The sequence below is a fragment of the Grus americana genome, chromosome 3 (genome assembly GCF_028858705.1).
Source record: "Grus americana isolate bGruAme1 chromosome 3, bGruAme1.mat, whole genome shotgun sequence".
Taxonomy (NCBI): domain Eukaryota; kingdom Metazoa; phylum Chordata; class Aves; order Gruiformes; family Gruidae; genus Grus; species Grus americana.
Genome location: NC_072854.1, coordinates 83,011,858 through 83,028,316, shown reverse-complemented (window position 1 = coordinate 83,028,316; position 16,459 = coordinate 83,011,858). Strand labels below are relative to the sequence as shown.

The 16,459-nt window shown below is 39.7% G+C and overlaps 1 protein-coding gene across 3 annotated transcripts in view; it reads left to right on the top strand.

The window, feature by feature from the left end:
* Positions 1–337: 337 nt before the first annotated feature.
* Positions 338–16,459, top strand: part of ARID4B (AT-rich interaction domain 4B) — an 89,574-nt gene continuing 73,452 nt past the window's right edge. For all 3 annotated transcript variants that reach the window (XM_054822290.1, XM_054822291.1, XM_054822289.1), the window contains exons 1-2: positions 338–591; positions 1,773–1,834. In XM_054822290.1, coding sequence (XP_054678265.1) covers positions 1,829–1,834 — 6 coding nt within the window. In that variant the 5' untranslated portion in view covers positions 338–591; positions 1,773–1,828. The remainder of the gene's footprint in view (positions 592–1,772; positions 1,835–16,459) is intronic.

Below are 16,459 nucleotides of genomic sequence, written 5' to 3'. Positions count from 1 at the left end.
TGCGCAGGCGCCAGCCTTGCCCCCTCGGCTTATTAGCATTCGGCGAAGGCCCCGTCCCCTCGCGGCGGCCGCGCGCGGTGCACCCTGGGAGATGTAGTCCATCCCTCCGCGCCGAGCTGCTTCTCGAGCTGGTAAGAGCAGCGAGCGAGAACAACGTCACCCATAAGCACCCTCGGCGCCGAGTCTCAGTTTCCATAGAAGTGGAGAAAAATGATGTCAGTATTTCCGATACGACGGCCAATGGGGTTGAGGGAAGGGCGGGCTCTGCAGGCCGGGGCCCAATGGAGGAGGCGGGGAGAGGGGCGTGCCCTGGTCCGTCCGTCAGTCAGTCAGTCAGTCGGTGTGGGAGGGGGAGGGGGACCGAGAGGCTCTGAGTCGAGCAGTCACCGCCGCCACCGCCGGGTCCGCGCAGGACGGATCGGCCCCGCCGCACGGGGAGCTGCCGCGAGCAGAGCCGTTGCCGGAGGGTTGAGCGGGGGCCGAGGCCGGCCGAGGGGGCCCGGAGCTGAGAGGAGGCTTCGCCCCGTTCCCTTCCCTCCCCCCTGCCTCGGGTCGGGGGAGTAGCGGGCGGGCGGGCGCCGCGGAACAAAGGTAACGGCGCCGAGCCGGAGAAGGAGCCCCCCTGGCCCCGCCGGCGGCGGATGGGGAGGTGGCGCGGGGGCCTGGGGGGGCCGCGGGGCCGGGCGGCGGCGGTGGGGCGTGCGTGCGGGGGGGGAGGGGGACGGTTGTTTTTCTCCTCGTAGCGAGACTGCGGCGGGACTCGCTGATCTTCCTTCTTCCCCCCCCCCCCCCCTCCCCAAAACACTCAGCGGCGGGGTGGGGGGGAGGGAGATCGGGTGCCGCCTGCGTGCGGGAGGGACCGGCGGCTTCTCCAGCCCCCTCCGCCGGGAGGGGACGGAGCCCCCTCCTCCACACACACACGCTCCGTGTCCCCGCCGAGCAGGTCGGGCCCCTTTCTCCCCGCCCCCCTCCCTCCCCGTCCCCACTCCCTTCTTTTCTTCTTCTTCCTTTTCTTTCCCCCCGCCGCCTCCCGCCCTCCCCCCGCCCGGACCCGCTGCGCCGAGCTGGGCAGTTGCGGCTGTTGCTGCTGAAACTCCTTGCCGCGGAGTCAGCGCTTTCCTTTTTTTTTTTTTTTTTGGGGGGGGGGTGTGGAAGGAGGAGCCGCCGCGATCCGGAGCCGCAGCCCCTACAAAAGCGTGTGTGTGTCGGGGGGGGGGGGGGGGAGGGGGGGTGGAAGGCTGCTACCGACACCCCGCTCCCCCGCCGCGCACACAGGCACTCTTCCTCGTACAATGGCTCCTTTCCTCTCTCTTCCTTCGCTCTCTCTGGCTCCCCGCGGTAAAGTGTGTGTGTGTGTGGGGGTCCCAGGGCTGGGACCCCCGCGGGTCCCTTCCCGCCGCTTGAGGTGCCTGAGGAGGGGGCGCAGCGCCCCGGGGAGGCAGACAGGGACGCCTCGCTCCCCCCCCCCCCCCGCCCCGCGGCAGCCGAGGAGGCTGGGGGTGGGTTGTTGTTGTGGCAAGTTTCTCCTCCTCTGACAGAAATGGCGTCAATGGCAGCGAGTGTAGGGGAAGCCGCGGTCTGTGGGAGCTGGAGGGGAAGCAGCGGCCGAGGAAAGAGGGGAGGGGGTTAACCAGGGAGAAAGGGGGGATCCGGGGAAGTAAAGGGGGAGTTTCAGGAAGAGCCCAGCGCCCCCACCCCGATCCCTGCCTCCCCTCCCCCCGCCCGGTGCGAGCGGCTGGTGCGGTGCCTTAGCGCTTTGTTTTAAATTCCAGGTCCAGCCTCGGCCGCTCAGCCCCTATCGAGGCTTTTACCGCAGCCTGAGCTCATCATGAAGGTAAAACACTCGCGTGTGTGCTTGGGAGGGAAAAGAAGGGAGGGTTGCATGAAGAAATGCTGTCCTATCTGTCAGTCCATCTGTCCCGACCCCGGTGCGAGGCTCGGTGCTGGTGCAGATCCAGGCTGCGGGCTGCTTCGCCCCCACTGCTGTGTTTTGGTGCCTTAGCTCGTTTGCTGACCGTGGGGCAGGCTTTGCTCCGCAGTGTTGTGCTGGGGGAAGCTGTAAGTTCGCAGAGTGGGGGTTGTTCTCCTTCAGAAACATGTAGGAGAATAAGGACATGGCTGCCTGGGCTGAGCTTGCTTCATGGAGGAGCAGGGGACAGTCACCCTGCTTGAGAAAGTAACGTTGCAGGGGAAGTGCTGGCTATAAAGCCGTGTTTACTTGAATTGAGCGTAAATGGTAGATTTACTTTCTATTTGTTAATAGGAGTTCTGTTGAATGAATAATCTTGATATGATCAGGGAGGATGCATGTAAAAGATTCTCTGCAGTGGAATGATTGCTGTAAGGTGCAGAAAGATTTTCAAACAGGTTCTAATTTTCTTCTCAGTGCTGTGTAGTATTTGCCTACCTCACTGTTACTTATTTTTCTTCTCTTACACCTTTTTAGACTATTTATTTTTAATATATTATGCAAGTTTTATAGAAGAAAAACCACATTGGTGGAGTAGAATGATTTCTTCTGTGTGTGGTAAAGAACTGTGTACCTAAAAGTAGTTTTTAACAATTGGGTTTGTTAGGTTTTTTTATCATTTGGCTGATAGGTCTCGCTCAAACTGCTGTTTATGTTACCGTGACCCCCATGTAATTCAGCTCCTGGTAGTGCTGGACTGCACTAAATCTCAAATACTGTAAATCTTATAAAAATAATCGTTACAAACCTGTGATATATCATCTCTTTGGTATTTATTGATAAAAAAGAGCAGTCTGTATGTAGGGTCTTGCACTGTCAGAGTTGTGCCTACTGTTGGTGAATGAGTATTATGTAAAATGTGTACCTAGTACTATATTCACTGCTGGAAATGATAAATGGTACAGACTGTTTTAATTTCTAGATTGATCTGAGTTGCTGAGCAGCAAATTAAGTCTTCTTGTATAGTTGTTAAAGGTTTATCATGTGTTTTTTTACTTTGGTGACTTAATGACAGTATCTTTTAAAAAATCATGTTTTAATTGCCCTGCCTATGATCTTTCTTTAACAAGTGTTCAGATCTAAAATACTGCACACATCCTTCTCATTAAAAGTAAACTATATATGAATTTACAACAACAGGCTGTTGAAGTAGTGTGATGCGGAGCTTTCCAAATGTGGCTTATTGCCTGGTGGGGATGCAGGAGATGGAAGCAAGAGACATAGGAGGCAGTATAGGGAGCTTTTTTCCTCTAGAAAGAAAAACACTTATTTAAATGACAGCTAAATTTACATACATTTCTAATATTCTTTTTCCATGTAAACAAATCTTACAGTTACCATAGAGATTAGGTTCAGATACTGTGGTTATAGAGCCATATAAATATGTAGATAGACAGTTGGGAGGATGAGGAGGTCGGATCACAAGTAGAATGCAAAGTGTTCTGTGAAGTAGTGATAGATACCCACTTTAGGCTGAACCGAACGTACACCAAATGCTTAAATTTAAAGTAGCAAACACAGAAACCTATTAATAGAGCCATATTTAATGGCCTTTTATAAGATTCATGCTACTATTGCATTTTTATTTATTTTAAAATCTGGATTAATTCTGTCAGGGTGTTCAAATGCTAAGTTTAAGTCTGCAATTTTTGCAATTTGTGTGTGTAGTGTTAAACTTATATATGCTTGAGATAACTCCTAGTACTTTATTTACTGTGCCCTGTAATGTTAAGTGAGGTTAATCTGTAAGTCATTACATTGAAGCTTTAGTTATTACAGTGAAACTTTTAACAATTGTAGCTCAACAGAAATTTCTGAGATTAAACAGTCTAACCAAGACTGGTTTTTAAGATTTTAGGAGTAATACAGTGCATCAGTCTTTCTGCCTGGTTTAAATTTGTAATTTATTTTCTAAGCTTACAAGGATACAAGTTAGTCCAATAAGAAGCAGTAAGGGAGAGTGCTTAAAAGAATTATTAGCTTTCTGTTCGTATCACCACAAAGTAACATTGACTATACTAGATCAAGATACTGTTTAAATATGACTATATATTTGTGTGCATTTATTTTGTAAGTTATTGAAAGAATATGCCTCAAGGACGCTTCAGCATGTAGAGGATTTAATGTTTTAAGGCCTAGTCTTACTTTTGAGTCTGCTGACTGCAGACTTGCTGCTGACTGCATGATTGAGGCCTCTGGTTTGATTTATGTCTTGGTCATTCTTTCAGGTGCAGAGGGTTGTGTATTCCGGTGCATAGAGCATTAGAACTGGATTCCTTGTCCGTATCTTTGTCTCTTTGGGTGAACTTGAACAACTCTTTTAGCTTTACTGACTCATTTTTCCCATCTGTGTAGTATGGATAGAATGTTTATCATTCTTTGTAAAACACAGGTATATTTAGGAAGAGCACCAAGTCATATTGATAGAAAGCTGTAAGTCACTCATGCTCTTGGATTTTGGAACTCTCTGAGACAAGAGAGGTATGCTGCCTGCTCAGAGATTATCACCTCCAAAGCTGTTGGCGTAATTGTTCTCCCTGCAGTAACCCAACTTAATCCAAGTAAATAAAGTCCCTTGCATAAACTAGTAACTTTAGCCTGTTAAGCAGTCCTCCTATAGACTGCAAAGACCACTTGAAGGCAGTCTTGAAATATCTTGAAATAAGTCTTACTAGAAGTATTCAAGTCTTGACATAAATGTGCTTGTTATTGTGAAGTTCTACTAAATCAGGCTTTTTCATGTGTTGAATGACCTCTGATAGTAATTAATGCAGTTGTATAGATAATGGCTGGGACGATTCGTGTGTTGTAGTGAAGCTTTTTTTGTTTGTTTAACTTAGGCACGTGCATAAGGTCTTTTCGTATTAAGTATGCTTTGAAAGCATGTAGAATCTGTTTGATTATTTAAAAACTAATTGCATGCCATCAAATTACTACCTACTAAGTAGGTAGCAATATATATAAAAACATTACTATAGTTTGTTTTTATTTTTTTCCCCAAAGTCAGGAAGTAAACTCCAGGAAAGCAGAGTCTCTGCTTTTAAAGAAAGAAATAAAAACAAGCTCGGTTTCACCAATGATTTGTACTAAGAACTGTTGTGAATGCTCCTGAGGTTTTTAATATTTATTGCAGCATTTGCTTGATATCTAAATATGTGAACGAGGGTGATATACCCACTGTAGTTAAAAAGTTCACTGCTGACTGGAAATAAAAGTAGTGGATGTCCCAGAAGCTAAAGCAATCTACTATGAATTAAGTGATCTGAAATGATTGTTTAAATGTTTTGATGTTATTTGCATGTTAATGTTTTTCAGTCTGTAAAATAGGAAATATTTAATAGTTGTAGATATTTCTATTTGGTAGCCCTAGATATTCCTGAGTGCTTGCTCAAAGCTGCCACACTAACAAATAAGGAAGCCATGTGTACAGTTTATGGTGGATTTTTGTTTTGTTTTTAATTCATCCTGAATTTACATTTTTGTTTCAGTAGTCTTTCCTAGCGACCTCTCTAGCTATCCACAGATAGCACTGGTGCACACTGATGCTTTGACTGCTTTCCCTTAAAGCCAGTCAGTCTGTTGCTCGTATTCTCTGCCAGTATGGCAGAGGACAAAAGTGAAATATCTAGTAAACGTTTCAGTCACTAATTTCCAACTTTGAGCACAAGTCAGCTGAAAGTCCTATTGCTCTTATGCAGGCTGGAAACCAGTCATGGAATGTAGTGACCTTTCACTTTCTAGTTAACTATTTGAATTACAGCAGAAATGGAGATTTATAAAGGAAGAGTACCATTAGAGTAGTTTTTGTGCTGGAGGTAGGAGAACAGGTACGTCTTAAGTGGTGGTTTTCCCCTGTCATTTGTTTTTGTATTATGAAAAATGATCTTCTTAAGTTCTGTCCTGATGTTCCAGTTTGAACAAGTGATCAGATGCAATTATTGACTTCCTCATGCTTGCATAATTATGTAGAAAGGAAAGCAAACACCACTTGCACCAAGCAATTACAAGTTATGTTGGAATCATCTGTGCTATTTTGAAATTGGTTGTTTGCACTTTTGAACTGCCAATCTTAGTATATTTTACAGTGGCTAAACAACATGGAAGCCTTGAACTTAAATCTGCATGTTTAGTATGTGACTATTCAGTAGTTGAGTGTGTTGATAAGGACTCAAAGTTAATTAGACCACCCAGTGGAAGAAAGCCTGTGTTAGACTGAGAAGACTAAGGTTGTAATAAACTATGAGCATTAGAAAAGTTAAGTTGCCTGTATTACTATTTTCAAAATTGATGAAGGATTTTTGGATCAGTGCCCTTAGAGCAGCATGACTATTGTATCAGGATACTGTCTAAGAAAAATGTTGGTAGGCAGAATAATGAATATGCATATCTTCACTAGAACACTTTGAGATGGTTATTCAGTTCACTTTGTAATTTGAAACAAGTATCGTATACATGTAGTGCAGAAGCACGCTGTGATACACATTGTGTGTCTGTGTTTTCAAAGGAATTCTGCATTGTAGTTGAGAAGTCTTTTGAAACAAAATGTAATGGTTTTGAGGTATTAAGCTTTACAATCACTGTCAAATACTTAATCTGAATGCTTTGCTGGTCATGTAAACTGAAAGAAAAAGGGCTAACTTTGAGAAAGGTGGAAATTATACTGTTGTCGCAAATTGGTTTCAAATTTTTGTTTAAATCCTACAGATACACACATTTTCCTTAGAAATATATACTTTTATAATAGGCTGAAGAATAAAAATAGTGGGAGTTTGAGATTTCCTCATTTGGAAAAGGTAACAAATTTTATAGAAAAACCTCGAGCTTAGATTTACTTGGCACCCTAATGTGATACAGAGCCATCCAAATGTTAGATTATTTATCAGTTTGTATTTACTTGAAAGTAGTTAACCTGTTGTGAAATGCAATAGTAGGTTCTCTGCAGTTCTGCTTACTATAATAGGCATTTCAGCTGTTTTTACAGAAATGTACAAAACTGAATAATCATGGATCTTGGATTGGTTTTGCCTTAAATATGATTCAGATCTTAGTTGAGAAATGTTGATAAGTCAGGGCTTGTATGGCTGCTTGCTTTTTAGTTGACGTGCTTCAGTAACAAATACTTCTTTTCTGCCTTTCCTATTTAGCACTTCCAGTGTTGTCCAGTTACTGTGCTTACTACCACTCACTGGATTTTTGCTTCTGTGTGCGTGGAATGGATTTTTAAAGACTAATAGAAGATTTCAAAAGGCCTCCAGGGAACTAAGGAAAATTGTTTAGCCCTATGCATAAACTAAATATTAGTGATTTAATAAGTATTAGAACAATTATTTTAAAAGATTTTGATGTAAAGTCATAAATCTAGGTGGGTTTTTTTTGGGGGGGATGGTGTGTTTTTGCGTGTTTTTTGTTTTGTTTTCATCTTTTTTTTTTGTTAGCATGAGGTGACCAGATGAGAAGATATTTCAGGACATTCAAGTATGGAAAAGACAGCAAGCCACTTTGATATTCTATACTTGACAAGACATCTATTTTCCTTCTGAAGATTAGTTTGAACCAGGGAAGAAATTCAATAAAGCACTATTGTGCCGCCTTTTTTTTTTTTTTTTTTTTTTTTTTTTTTTTGCTTGGAAGGCAGCATATAAAGCAGTCATGACCTGTTTAGCAAGAAGTGTTTGTAAGCAAGCTCTGGAAAGGCAGTTGTGAGACTGTCAGAGCAGGGTGGTGGAGGGTGTTGCTGAGTTACCTGTAGAAAACTAGGGCTGAGGTGACCCACCTGCATTATGTGCGACCACTGTGTGACAGTGACTTCCTGAATGAGTGTATATTAAATAACTGAATGTGGAGTACTATTTTGGGGTTTCCTCAACCTGTGGGGAGCACTATGAAGAAGATTTTTCTTATGACCTAAGCAGAAACATTGTAGTAGCTAACTATGAGAAGGCATTTTTCTTACTGTGAGCAAAACCAGTAGTCATCTGCAGTTAACCTGGAGTTACTTGCTCCCATTGCTGTTGTCTTTGAGCCTGTATGTGCTCTGGAGTGAAGAGTGTAGTCAGTACGCCAAAGAAAAGACCTTTAAGCATCCAGAACTCCCAGATTACGTAGTCTTTGATGGTGACTTCTGCAGACCACCTTAAGGAGTACGCTATTTAGAGACAGCATTCATCAGTTGTCATTTAAGCTAAGTGGGAATGCAAACATCTACAGGGCTCTGTTGCAGAGCAGATCTCCCAGGTTGGACTAACTGCTGAATAACACTGTTCTGGGGCAGAAGAGAGAGTTTGCTGTTCTTATTGTTTGACCTGTTGGTTTGTCCCCCAATAACCTACAGCAAAGGATTTGGTTTTATAAGTAGTTTGTCAAATTAAGCTTGTATGGTCATGGAAGAATGCAGTCTTGTCTCCTTCTTCCACTCCTGGCTGTTTATTCTTGGTGTCTCTTGTGCCAGCAGTCCATTTGTGTGGTCCCAGGGTGGACTGAATCAAACTGAAATTAACTCGACAGCAATCATATATATATACACTCTTCAGTTGCAGCCAGTCCCCGACCTGGCTGGTCCCTACCATTGGAGTGGAGGAAGAAAAGAGAGGAAGGCAGAAGTGCACTGAGACCGATTTGAATTGGTTTAAACTGCTTGTGAACACACGTTCTTCCCCATCCCTCTGCCAAGTTAGCAGTTTGCAGTCATTAGGCTGAACATTTTGCAAACTGTCTACACGTTGAAATTGCCATAGAGGTTTTTCTAGGCTTGCTTACTAGCTAGTACGCTGCGTTTTTCTGTAGGTTTGAAGTCCATGTTTTCCAGAAGGTGTTGAGTGAAAAGATTAAATAGAATTGATGCTGTGCCTTGAAGGTGACAAAATTTAATTTTTGATATGATAAACATTGATTTCAAGTTCAAAAGATGGAGAGGTTTTAAAGAAGAGATGGTATTAGACACAAAAAATAAAGTATTTTAAGTATTTTTTAAGGAGGCCAACCTAAGCTTTGCTTCCCCGCCTTCCCCAAGTTCTTATGCAGTAGTTGGAAAGAATACCATTAATAATAATGTCTTTTTCCTCCTAAACTACAGAAACAGTATTATATTTTTCTGCAGAAAAATATTTATAAATATTAGATTTCTGTCCTGTAAAGGTGACAATCTTCATGTAACTAATACTTCTGTTAATACATTCTGATGATAGGTATTTTTGGTGTACGACGCTTTCTGCTTATTAGCAGAAACTTTGTGCAAAAATTTGGATGACATTTGTTATTTCCAAGAACTGGGGTTCTCATTGAGCTTTTGTCTGGGATCCTTTCCCTTTTCCCTCTTAGATACCCTTCTAACTTACTGTTCATTGTTTACACTGTCCTTCTAAGGGCTTTGACTTCAGCAAAGTTAAGAACCAAGTGTATCTGATGCAAGGTTTCAGCTGGTAATAAATAATGTAATAAAGAGAATTTTTTTTTTTTCCCCACATTCTCTTCTGATCTTCTGATCTGAAAAGAAGTGTTTCAGTTTGTGGCAGGGCAACCTGATCCACTGTGGTAATTGTTTTTTTCCTTCAGATTTGTAGCTATGCTCTCAACAGCAGATCACAAGTGCTGAATGTCTTATTTGTACATTTAAAACAGTCCATGTTTTCTTAAGGATAAATGTAGAATACATTCTTCTAAGATCAGAAAGAATGCTTTCAATCAATTTATAATGGTAGAAGATAGGCTTCTCAATATTCTGTATGAGTGTTTAAGTAAAAGAGTGTTAGCTTAATGTTTTTGTTAGTGCTGTGACACTTAGGTTAATGGAACTTCTTTTCCTGAGAGAAATTATAAGGAGTTGAAAAATTTTGGAAATGAGTACATGTTATACCAACATTTCAGAATTCAGGAATTTCTAATGGAATATGTGTTTTAATTTTTAACTTCTTTTGCTGCACCGCTTATTGAAAGAGAGATGTTGCTGTAACATTAAATGAATGTTACATCAAATTACATCACTAAACTTAGAAATAAAATATATATAATTCTTAATCTTTGTGCTTCCATAAATACAAAAGCATTTTTGAAAACACTGCAATAATTTTATAAATTTCCACTTTAATTTCTTTAGAAGGTTGTCATGCTAAATGTGCATCAAGGGGAGATAGTGAAGTACTTAGTGAAGTTTAAAAATTAGAATTTGATATGTACCAACACCTTGCTGCCTGGAACAGAGACAAAAATAGAGACAATAATTCAGCTTTAAGTAATTTCCATTTTGTGAATGCAGATTTATTTTGAGGTGCTCTTCCAGGACTTTATAATGACAATCCACATATGTTTACCCATAGAACATGATTTGGGTAGTTGTGGAGTGTCTTTGTCGGCTTTGCAGAATTTCGTGCCTAGTTTCCTGCAATGTTGGACAACTTAAAAGACATTAAAGCTTGGATTCATTCCTTTACTTACAGATTACTAGTGCAGCTTTTTAATTCCTAAAAATCAAGTAGTATGAAAGATGATGTCACCTGGTGATGGACAGTATTGGATACATGGGCTGGAACTTGCAAAGTGTCATACTTCAAATATATTCCACTATTGGTGATCCATTTTGGAATTGGACTGCCGAGGTTGCTGTTGTAACTATGTTCCTTGGAATAATTTAACATTAAGTTCCAGAAAGTATTAGTATGTATATTAGATGTCTGTCTGCAGTAATTCAGTTTCTCTTTGTTGGTAATTCTTTGGCTGTTGAGTTGATACTCTGATTTCAGTTTACTTTGCCTGATGCTAGCCAAAATGTTTGGATTGATAAATTAAACATATTTCATTGTATTAAAATAAATCTCTTATTTCATATATTGACTTTTCTTGGATAATACAGAGTATATATTTACATGTACATTTACTAGTGTAGGGTGATTCAGGTTTTTAGAGGCAAGTAAAGTGAATGAGTTACTTTTGTTACATTCTATGTAGTAAGAAAAAGTCTCTTTTGATGACAGCGTAATAATAGTATATCAGTGATAGAGATAGGTGTATGTCCCCCTATGACAGACTTCTTTCACTGGTAATGTACATGGCATCGGTAGCATCTAGATAGCAACTCAGGTGGTAGTAGGTCAGCTTTGAATGAGTGGAATGTTTTTATTTATATCTCTTCAGTAGCACTAATTTCAGGTCAGTAAAATTATACTTTATTTTGCATTAAAGTAGAGAACAATCCTACCTGTTTCTGACTGGAATAACTTGTTATGCAACAGCACTTAATTGAACATTTGAAATGGTGTAATAAAATCTTAATTATGGTCTGACAATAAATATCAAACATAGCATCTATTATGTGGAATAAAAATCATTCATGATACTTAAGCTGGCCTGATCAAGTTTCTCTAGTTGTGTACATTGTATTTACTTAGTTGGAATTTTGAGGAAGCAAATCAGCTTTTATGATCTTCATAGAAATATATATTTAAAAAAAGAAGGAAAAAAAAAGATAAAATGGTAAACTTCAGGTGCTTTATTCCAGATATATCTAGATAAAGTTCCAGAACTTTGCTATCTTATTGCTGTGGCTGGATATCCTTACTACGCTTGCTCAGAATTAAACTTGAGAAGAAAAAAAATACACTGGAATACTTGAATGACATCTGCAAATGGGACTATCCTGTATTTACAAGAAAACTCATTAAAGTTCTTAAAGGAACTGCAACATATTTTGTCTGGCAGTTTCTCTTAATACAGCTTTTGTGCCCACTGAAACAACATTCCAGCCAAGTACATGAATGAGTATGTGGGCACACATCAGTTGCTTAGAAGGGCCAGTGTGAACAGCTTCTAGCAGTGGCGATGCACAATATTTCTCTGAAGGCAGATATTATAGTGGGCTGATTAGTCATATGGTAGTATTAGAAGATTAGGTTTATTCTTTAAGCAGTGTATTTAAGAATTTCTCTTCGCTGATCTTTTTAGACTTAGGGAAAAAAAAAGTGTTGATCATAAAAATATAATTAATTGGGATTTCATTGACATATGTAGTTGATACTGTAACCTACTGATTTGACAGAGATACTGATATTTTATTGATAGGCATTGCGAGAATGCTGTGTTGTCTTAGGTACCAAAGACCTCTTGGGATGCCTCTTGTTGAACTTTTGAGAACAGCACAAGGTATCACATGGAGAGTAACAGTAGAATTATTGATGTATGGAAGACTATCAAGTAAAACTTGGATGGACTTTTTCACTTTAGTAATCCTAAATGTTACTTTTTGAAAAGAGGCTAAAAAAAATGAAGGTTTTAGTATAAGAAGCTTAAAGACTTTTAAGAAAAAAACCCCAGGGCTTTACAGAATAGCTTCAGCACGCTTGGAAGCAGTAAATATACTCTTATATTACCTATGCAACTTCAAAAATTTTACTTTCTGTTCTTTAATGTATTAAAGAGTTTTGTGGCATCAGAGCAAGGATCTTTCCTTAAATAGCCACTCCCTGGAAATGGCTGCCATTAGTCACAGGCTAAGCCAGCTGAAGATGTGTTGGAAACAGGTGCAGCAATGAGTAGCCAAAGAAACTGAAGCATTCTGGGTAGTTAAATTGGATAAAAGGTATGAAAAAAGTAGTTTGGATCCTTTAATTCCTTAACTTTTGAAAGGTAATCTAGCTGAATATTAGGTGCTTGTATATTGTTCTTATTCCCTATAATAGTATGGTGGCACTTCTACTTTCTGTGTTGCATACAATTAAAATATGTTAAAACTATTCATAATTATGCAGCACTTGACAAATCTTCTCTTGAACTCATCTTCAACTGGTTATTTCTCTTTTTTCTTAATATTTGTGTTACTTTTAATGCTTACATTCTTGGTTTGCTGTGGGTATTTCTGATGAAAAATTCTTGAAAGTGTTTTCAAATAGTAGAACTTAGTTGAACAAGAAAAGCTTGCATCTCTGCTTTGGATAATTGCCACATTGATTATATTTAGCTTTTTTCCCCCTAACCTCCTTTCACAAACCTAGACTTTAAATACTGAACTTTTACATTTAGGTAGAGAAGAACTCTGGAGGATGAATGCTGTTGTGGAGAGGGATAAAACAGAGAAATGGTCAATTTTCTTGTAATATCCTTGCTACTGACCATGCAGGAATATTTGGTCAGTAGTATTCTCAGAAAACGTGGTGAGATGGGAGAGGAGTTTGTATGTATGCTTATACTTGTTAGATTTCTACAACTTATGAATTGTACTCCTACAAATTAGGGAACTTGTAAAACTTGCTCATAGAAGAATGTTCTTAAAGGAACGCTAGTTTTTATGAGGAAAACCAGGCAAAAATTAAAAATTAGGGACATAAGATTTCAGTCATAAATTTTTTTTTTAACCTATGTAAAATTGTACTGAGTTACCTATGTCTTCCTTCAGAAGGCGTAGTCCTGGAATTTCTTTCTATTAATTTGGAGAAAGTGGGATTTGCAGATAAATTGTTGGCTTTTCACAACTTGGGAGGTGGGGGGAGGAGTTACAATTTACTTAACAGTTTGAGGAACTGTCCATTTGAAAGAAAAGTGCACTGTGAAAAATAATTGTCTACATTTTTTCTGGTAGAAGGTTACATTAGTGAAAACAAGATTTATTCAATAGAATATTCTGCCACAGCAAGGCTCTTTACATTTAACATCACCTGTAGTAGCCCAACCAGAAGTTGATTTGCGTATGGGCTGTCTTGTGCTGCGATTTGGGAAAGCAGCATTGTGATTTTTTTTGTTGGAATAACTTCAGGTTCACTTACTTGCTGCTTCTCTTGGGAAGTTTAGAGTGCAGTGTTGTGCAGAGATACCTGTGCCAATATGGAAGTAGTCAGGTTGTCAGAGTACAAAGCTCAGCATGAGTTACAATTCATTGTAGTTTTTTTTTAGGTAAATTACTCGCTGTACTAACTTCTGTGCTGCCCTAGCTATCCAGTGTCCACCTTAGTTAAGGCATCTATATTCTGCAGGGATGTAGATCTATCATATGTCAACAGTGACCCAATAGGTACTGGTAAGAAAACACTAGTAGATTTAGCAGAAAATAATGTTTGTTCTTTTCTCTTCCAGGCTCAGATAATTGGCTATATGGATTATATAGCTACAGTCTTAATCTACTGTCTGCTCCTCTTGACTGGGAGCTTTCTGTAGTCTTAACCAACCATTTTATAGTAATGGCAGACTGAACTTAATTTGAATCTGTTTCAGTGCTGCTTGGATGCTTCTGCATGGTACAAGTATGTGTATAGTCATGCTAATCCTTCACTTCTCTTTAACCTTGCTTGTGTCTGACTCCAGAAGTTGTCTTCTGAGTGTTTTTAATGCAGTGGTTTTCAAGCAGTGATCTGCAGGTGCTGTGGGGTTCTGTAGCCTGCTTCTAAGGAGATCTGAGGATATAATTAAGACAAGCAAGCTTGCGTGTTGTTGGTAGGTCTGCTTGTTATTCAGGGACATAAAGCTCCACTGGAATTTTTGGGGAAAACATTGAAAAGTTTGAAAAAAAACTTTGTTTAATGCAACTGTCCTTTTGTAATTATATTCTTTTGCATATATATATTTCCCTCTTTCTTTGCACACATAATAGTAGTAGCTACCTTAAATTCCTATTTTTTTTTCCCCCTCCCATTTTTTTTTTACTGGGAGAGGAAGATGAATTATTTTACTGTTTTGAAAGATGTAATATCTTTCAATAAATATATATCTACAAAGTAAGATATGCAGCTATATATTTGTATTGTAGTAGGACTTAGAGGCAATTCAAGGATGTACTCCAGATGCAATAAAAAGATAGCCTCTGCTGGACTAAACCTAAACTACTGATGTTTTGAATGTGTATAGTAATTGTATGCTGTTTGTGTCTTAATTAATGTAATGTTAAATAATTTATTAGAAGAATTCTCTTCATAGGAAGCTTTGAAGGAAAAATGACTATTTGCTAAGTGCAAAAGGAAAAAAAAACCCATAGGAAAGGATAATCTTTAGGACACTGAAAAATATATCTAGATTGTATCATGCCAAATACATTGCGAAGAGACCAGTATAGGTATACCTATAAAGCATAATACTTTTAATCTCTACTTCCAAAAATTTATGCTGCAAAAGTAACAGTGGTCGGGGTGACATTTGTTTATATACACACACCCCCAAAGACATATGTATATATTTTAACATCTAGAAATTATCTACAGTTCTTTAAAAGGTTCAGTTTGTTGGCTAGCTTGCCTTTGAATTTCATTCCAGTTTTATTCTATTAGCTGTTTCAAATGCATAATTGTGGCATAGGGAATTCCAGGAAAGCCAAATATAAGGGCTAACTATTTTTAAGCCAAAATATTGCACTCTTAGTGTATTAGTTGTTTTAACCAAATGAGAGGTGTTTTGTTAGCTCTTGTGTAATGTTTTCCCCTGGAGACTAAAGAATAGCAGGTTACTGACTAGGAATAAAAGGCTAGTTTAGACCAGGAGTGAAGATCTGCCAAAATGTTCAAAATAAGGATTCGCTTACACTAAAACCGAAGGAGAAGTGCAGGGATTAGTGTGTATCTAGTTGAATTCAAAGATCGTCCAAAACGCAAAACAAATGAAAAATGTTTGCGTTTGGCTGGTTTGCAAAATGAGAATCTTAAAAGTTATTGCTGGCACCGAGCTAGAAAGGAAGAAGGACTGTTGGTCTGTGTATGCCACAATCTGCTGAAGCCAGCAGAGAAATTTGAGGACTGTTCTGCAGAGCAAGTAACTGGAAAGCAAAGGAGAGCCTGGTTTGACTGTTCTGAAATGCACCTTCAGGTTCTGTTACTTGTGTTTGGATCTTAGTGAATCTGATCCTCATGCTTTATCTGAGATGAAAACAACTTCTTTGGAAAAGCAGGAGAAAAGCAAAAGGCAAATTGGTGGAGAAACTAGAACTTTTTTCTGTAGGTAAAATATCTTTGTGCTATGTGCTTTTAATTTAATGTCATCTGAAATGGGGACTTAGATGACTATATCTCCATCAAGTCTGAATTTTGCAGAAGAAACTAGATGCCAGAGGTGTAATTGACTGAAATTCTATTTGTAGTTATATTTAGCCTTCCTCTAGTTGATTTTTTTAATAGCAATGTCAGGCTCTGTGAAGGGGCTAGGAAGTCTGCATAGCCATATTCTAGCAACTGTAGTGTGTCTTTGAGTGCATGTGCTGTGTCAAACGGTGCTAATGGGTGCCACAGGTTAAATCCATACAAGACCATGAGACTATTGAAAGAATATGTTTTCTCGTATTTTGGTCTCTTTGCCATTATGGATGTAACTTGAAACTCAGGTTTTCTGGATTCAGTGTGCTTTAGTGTCTGCCATTGCTGTAAAACTCGATGGAGTTAAGGTTTATCCTTCCCTGTGCAAGGCAGTGACTTGTTCTGAGGAATCTTGCTTGTCCAGCTGTGTGGTTCTGGAGAGTTTTCTTGTTCTTCTGTAGATCTCTGCTCCTTGTAGGCCTTTTAAAGATTGTCTCAACACTGGGTCATCATCTTG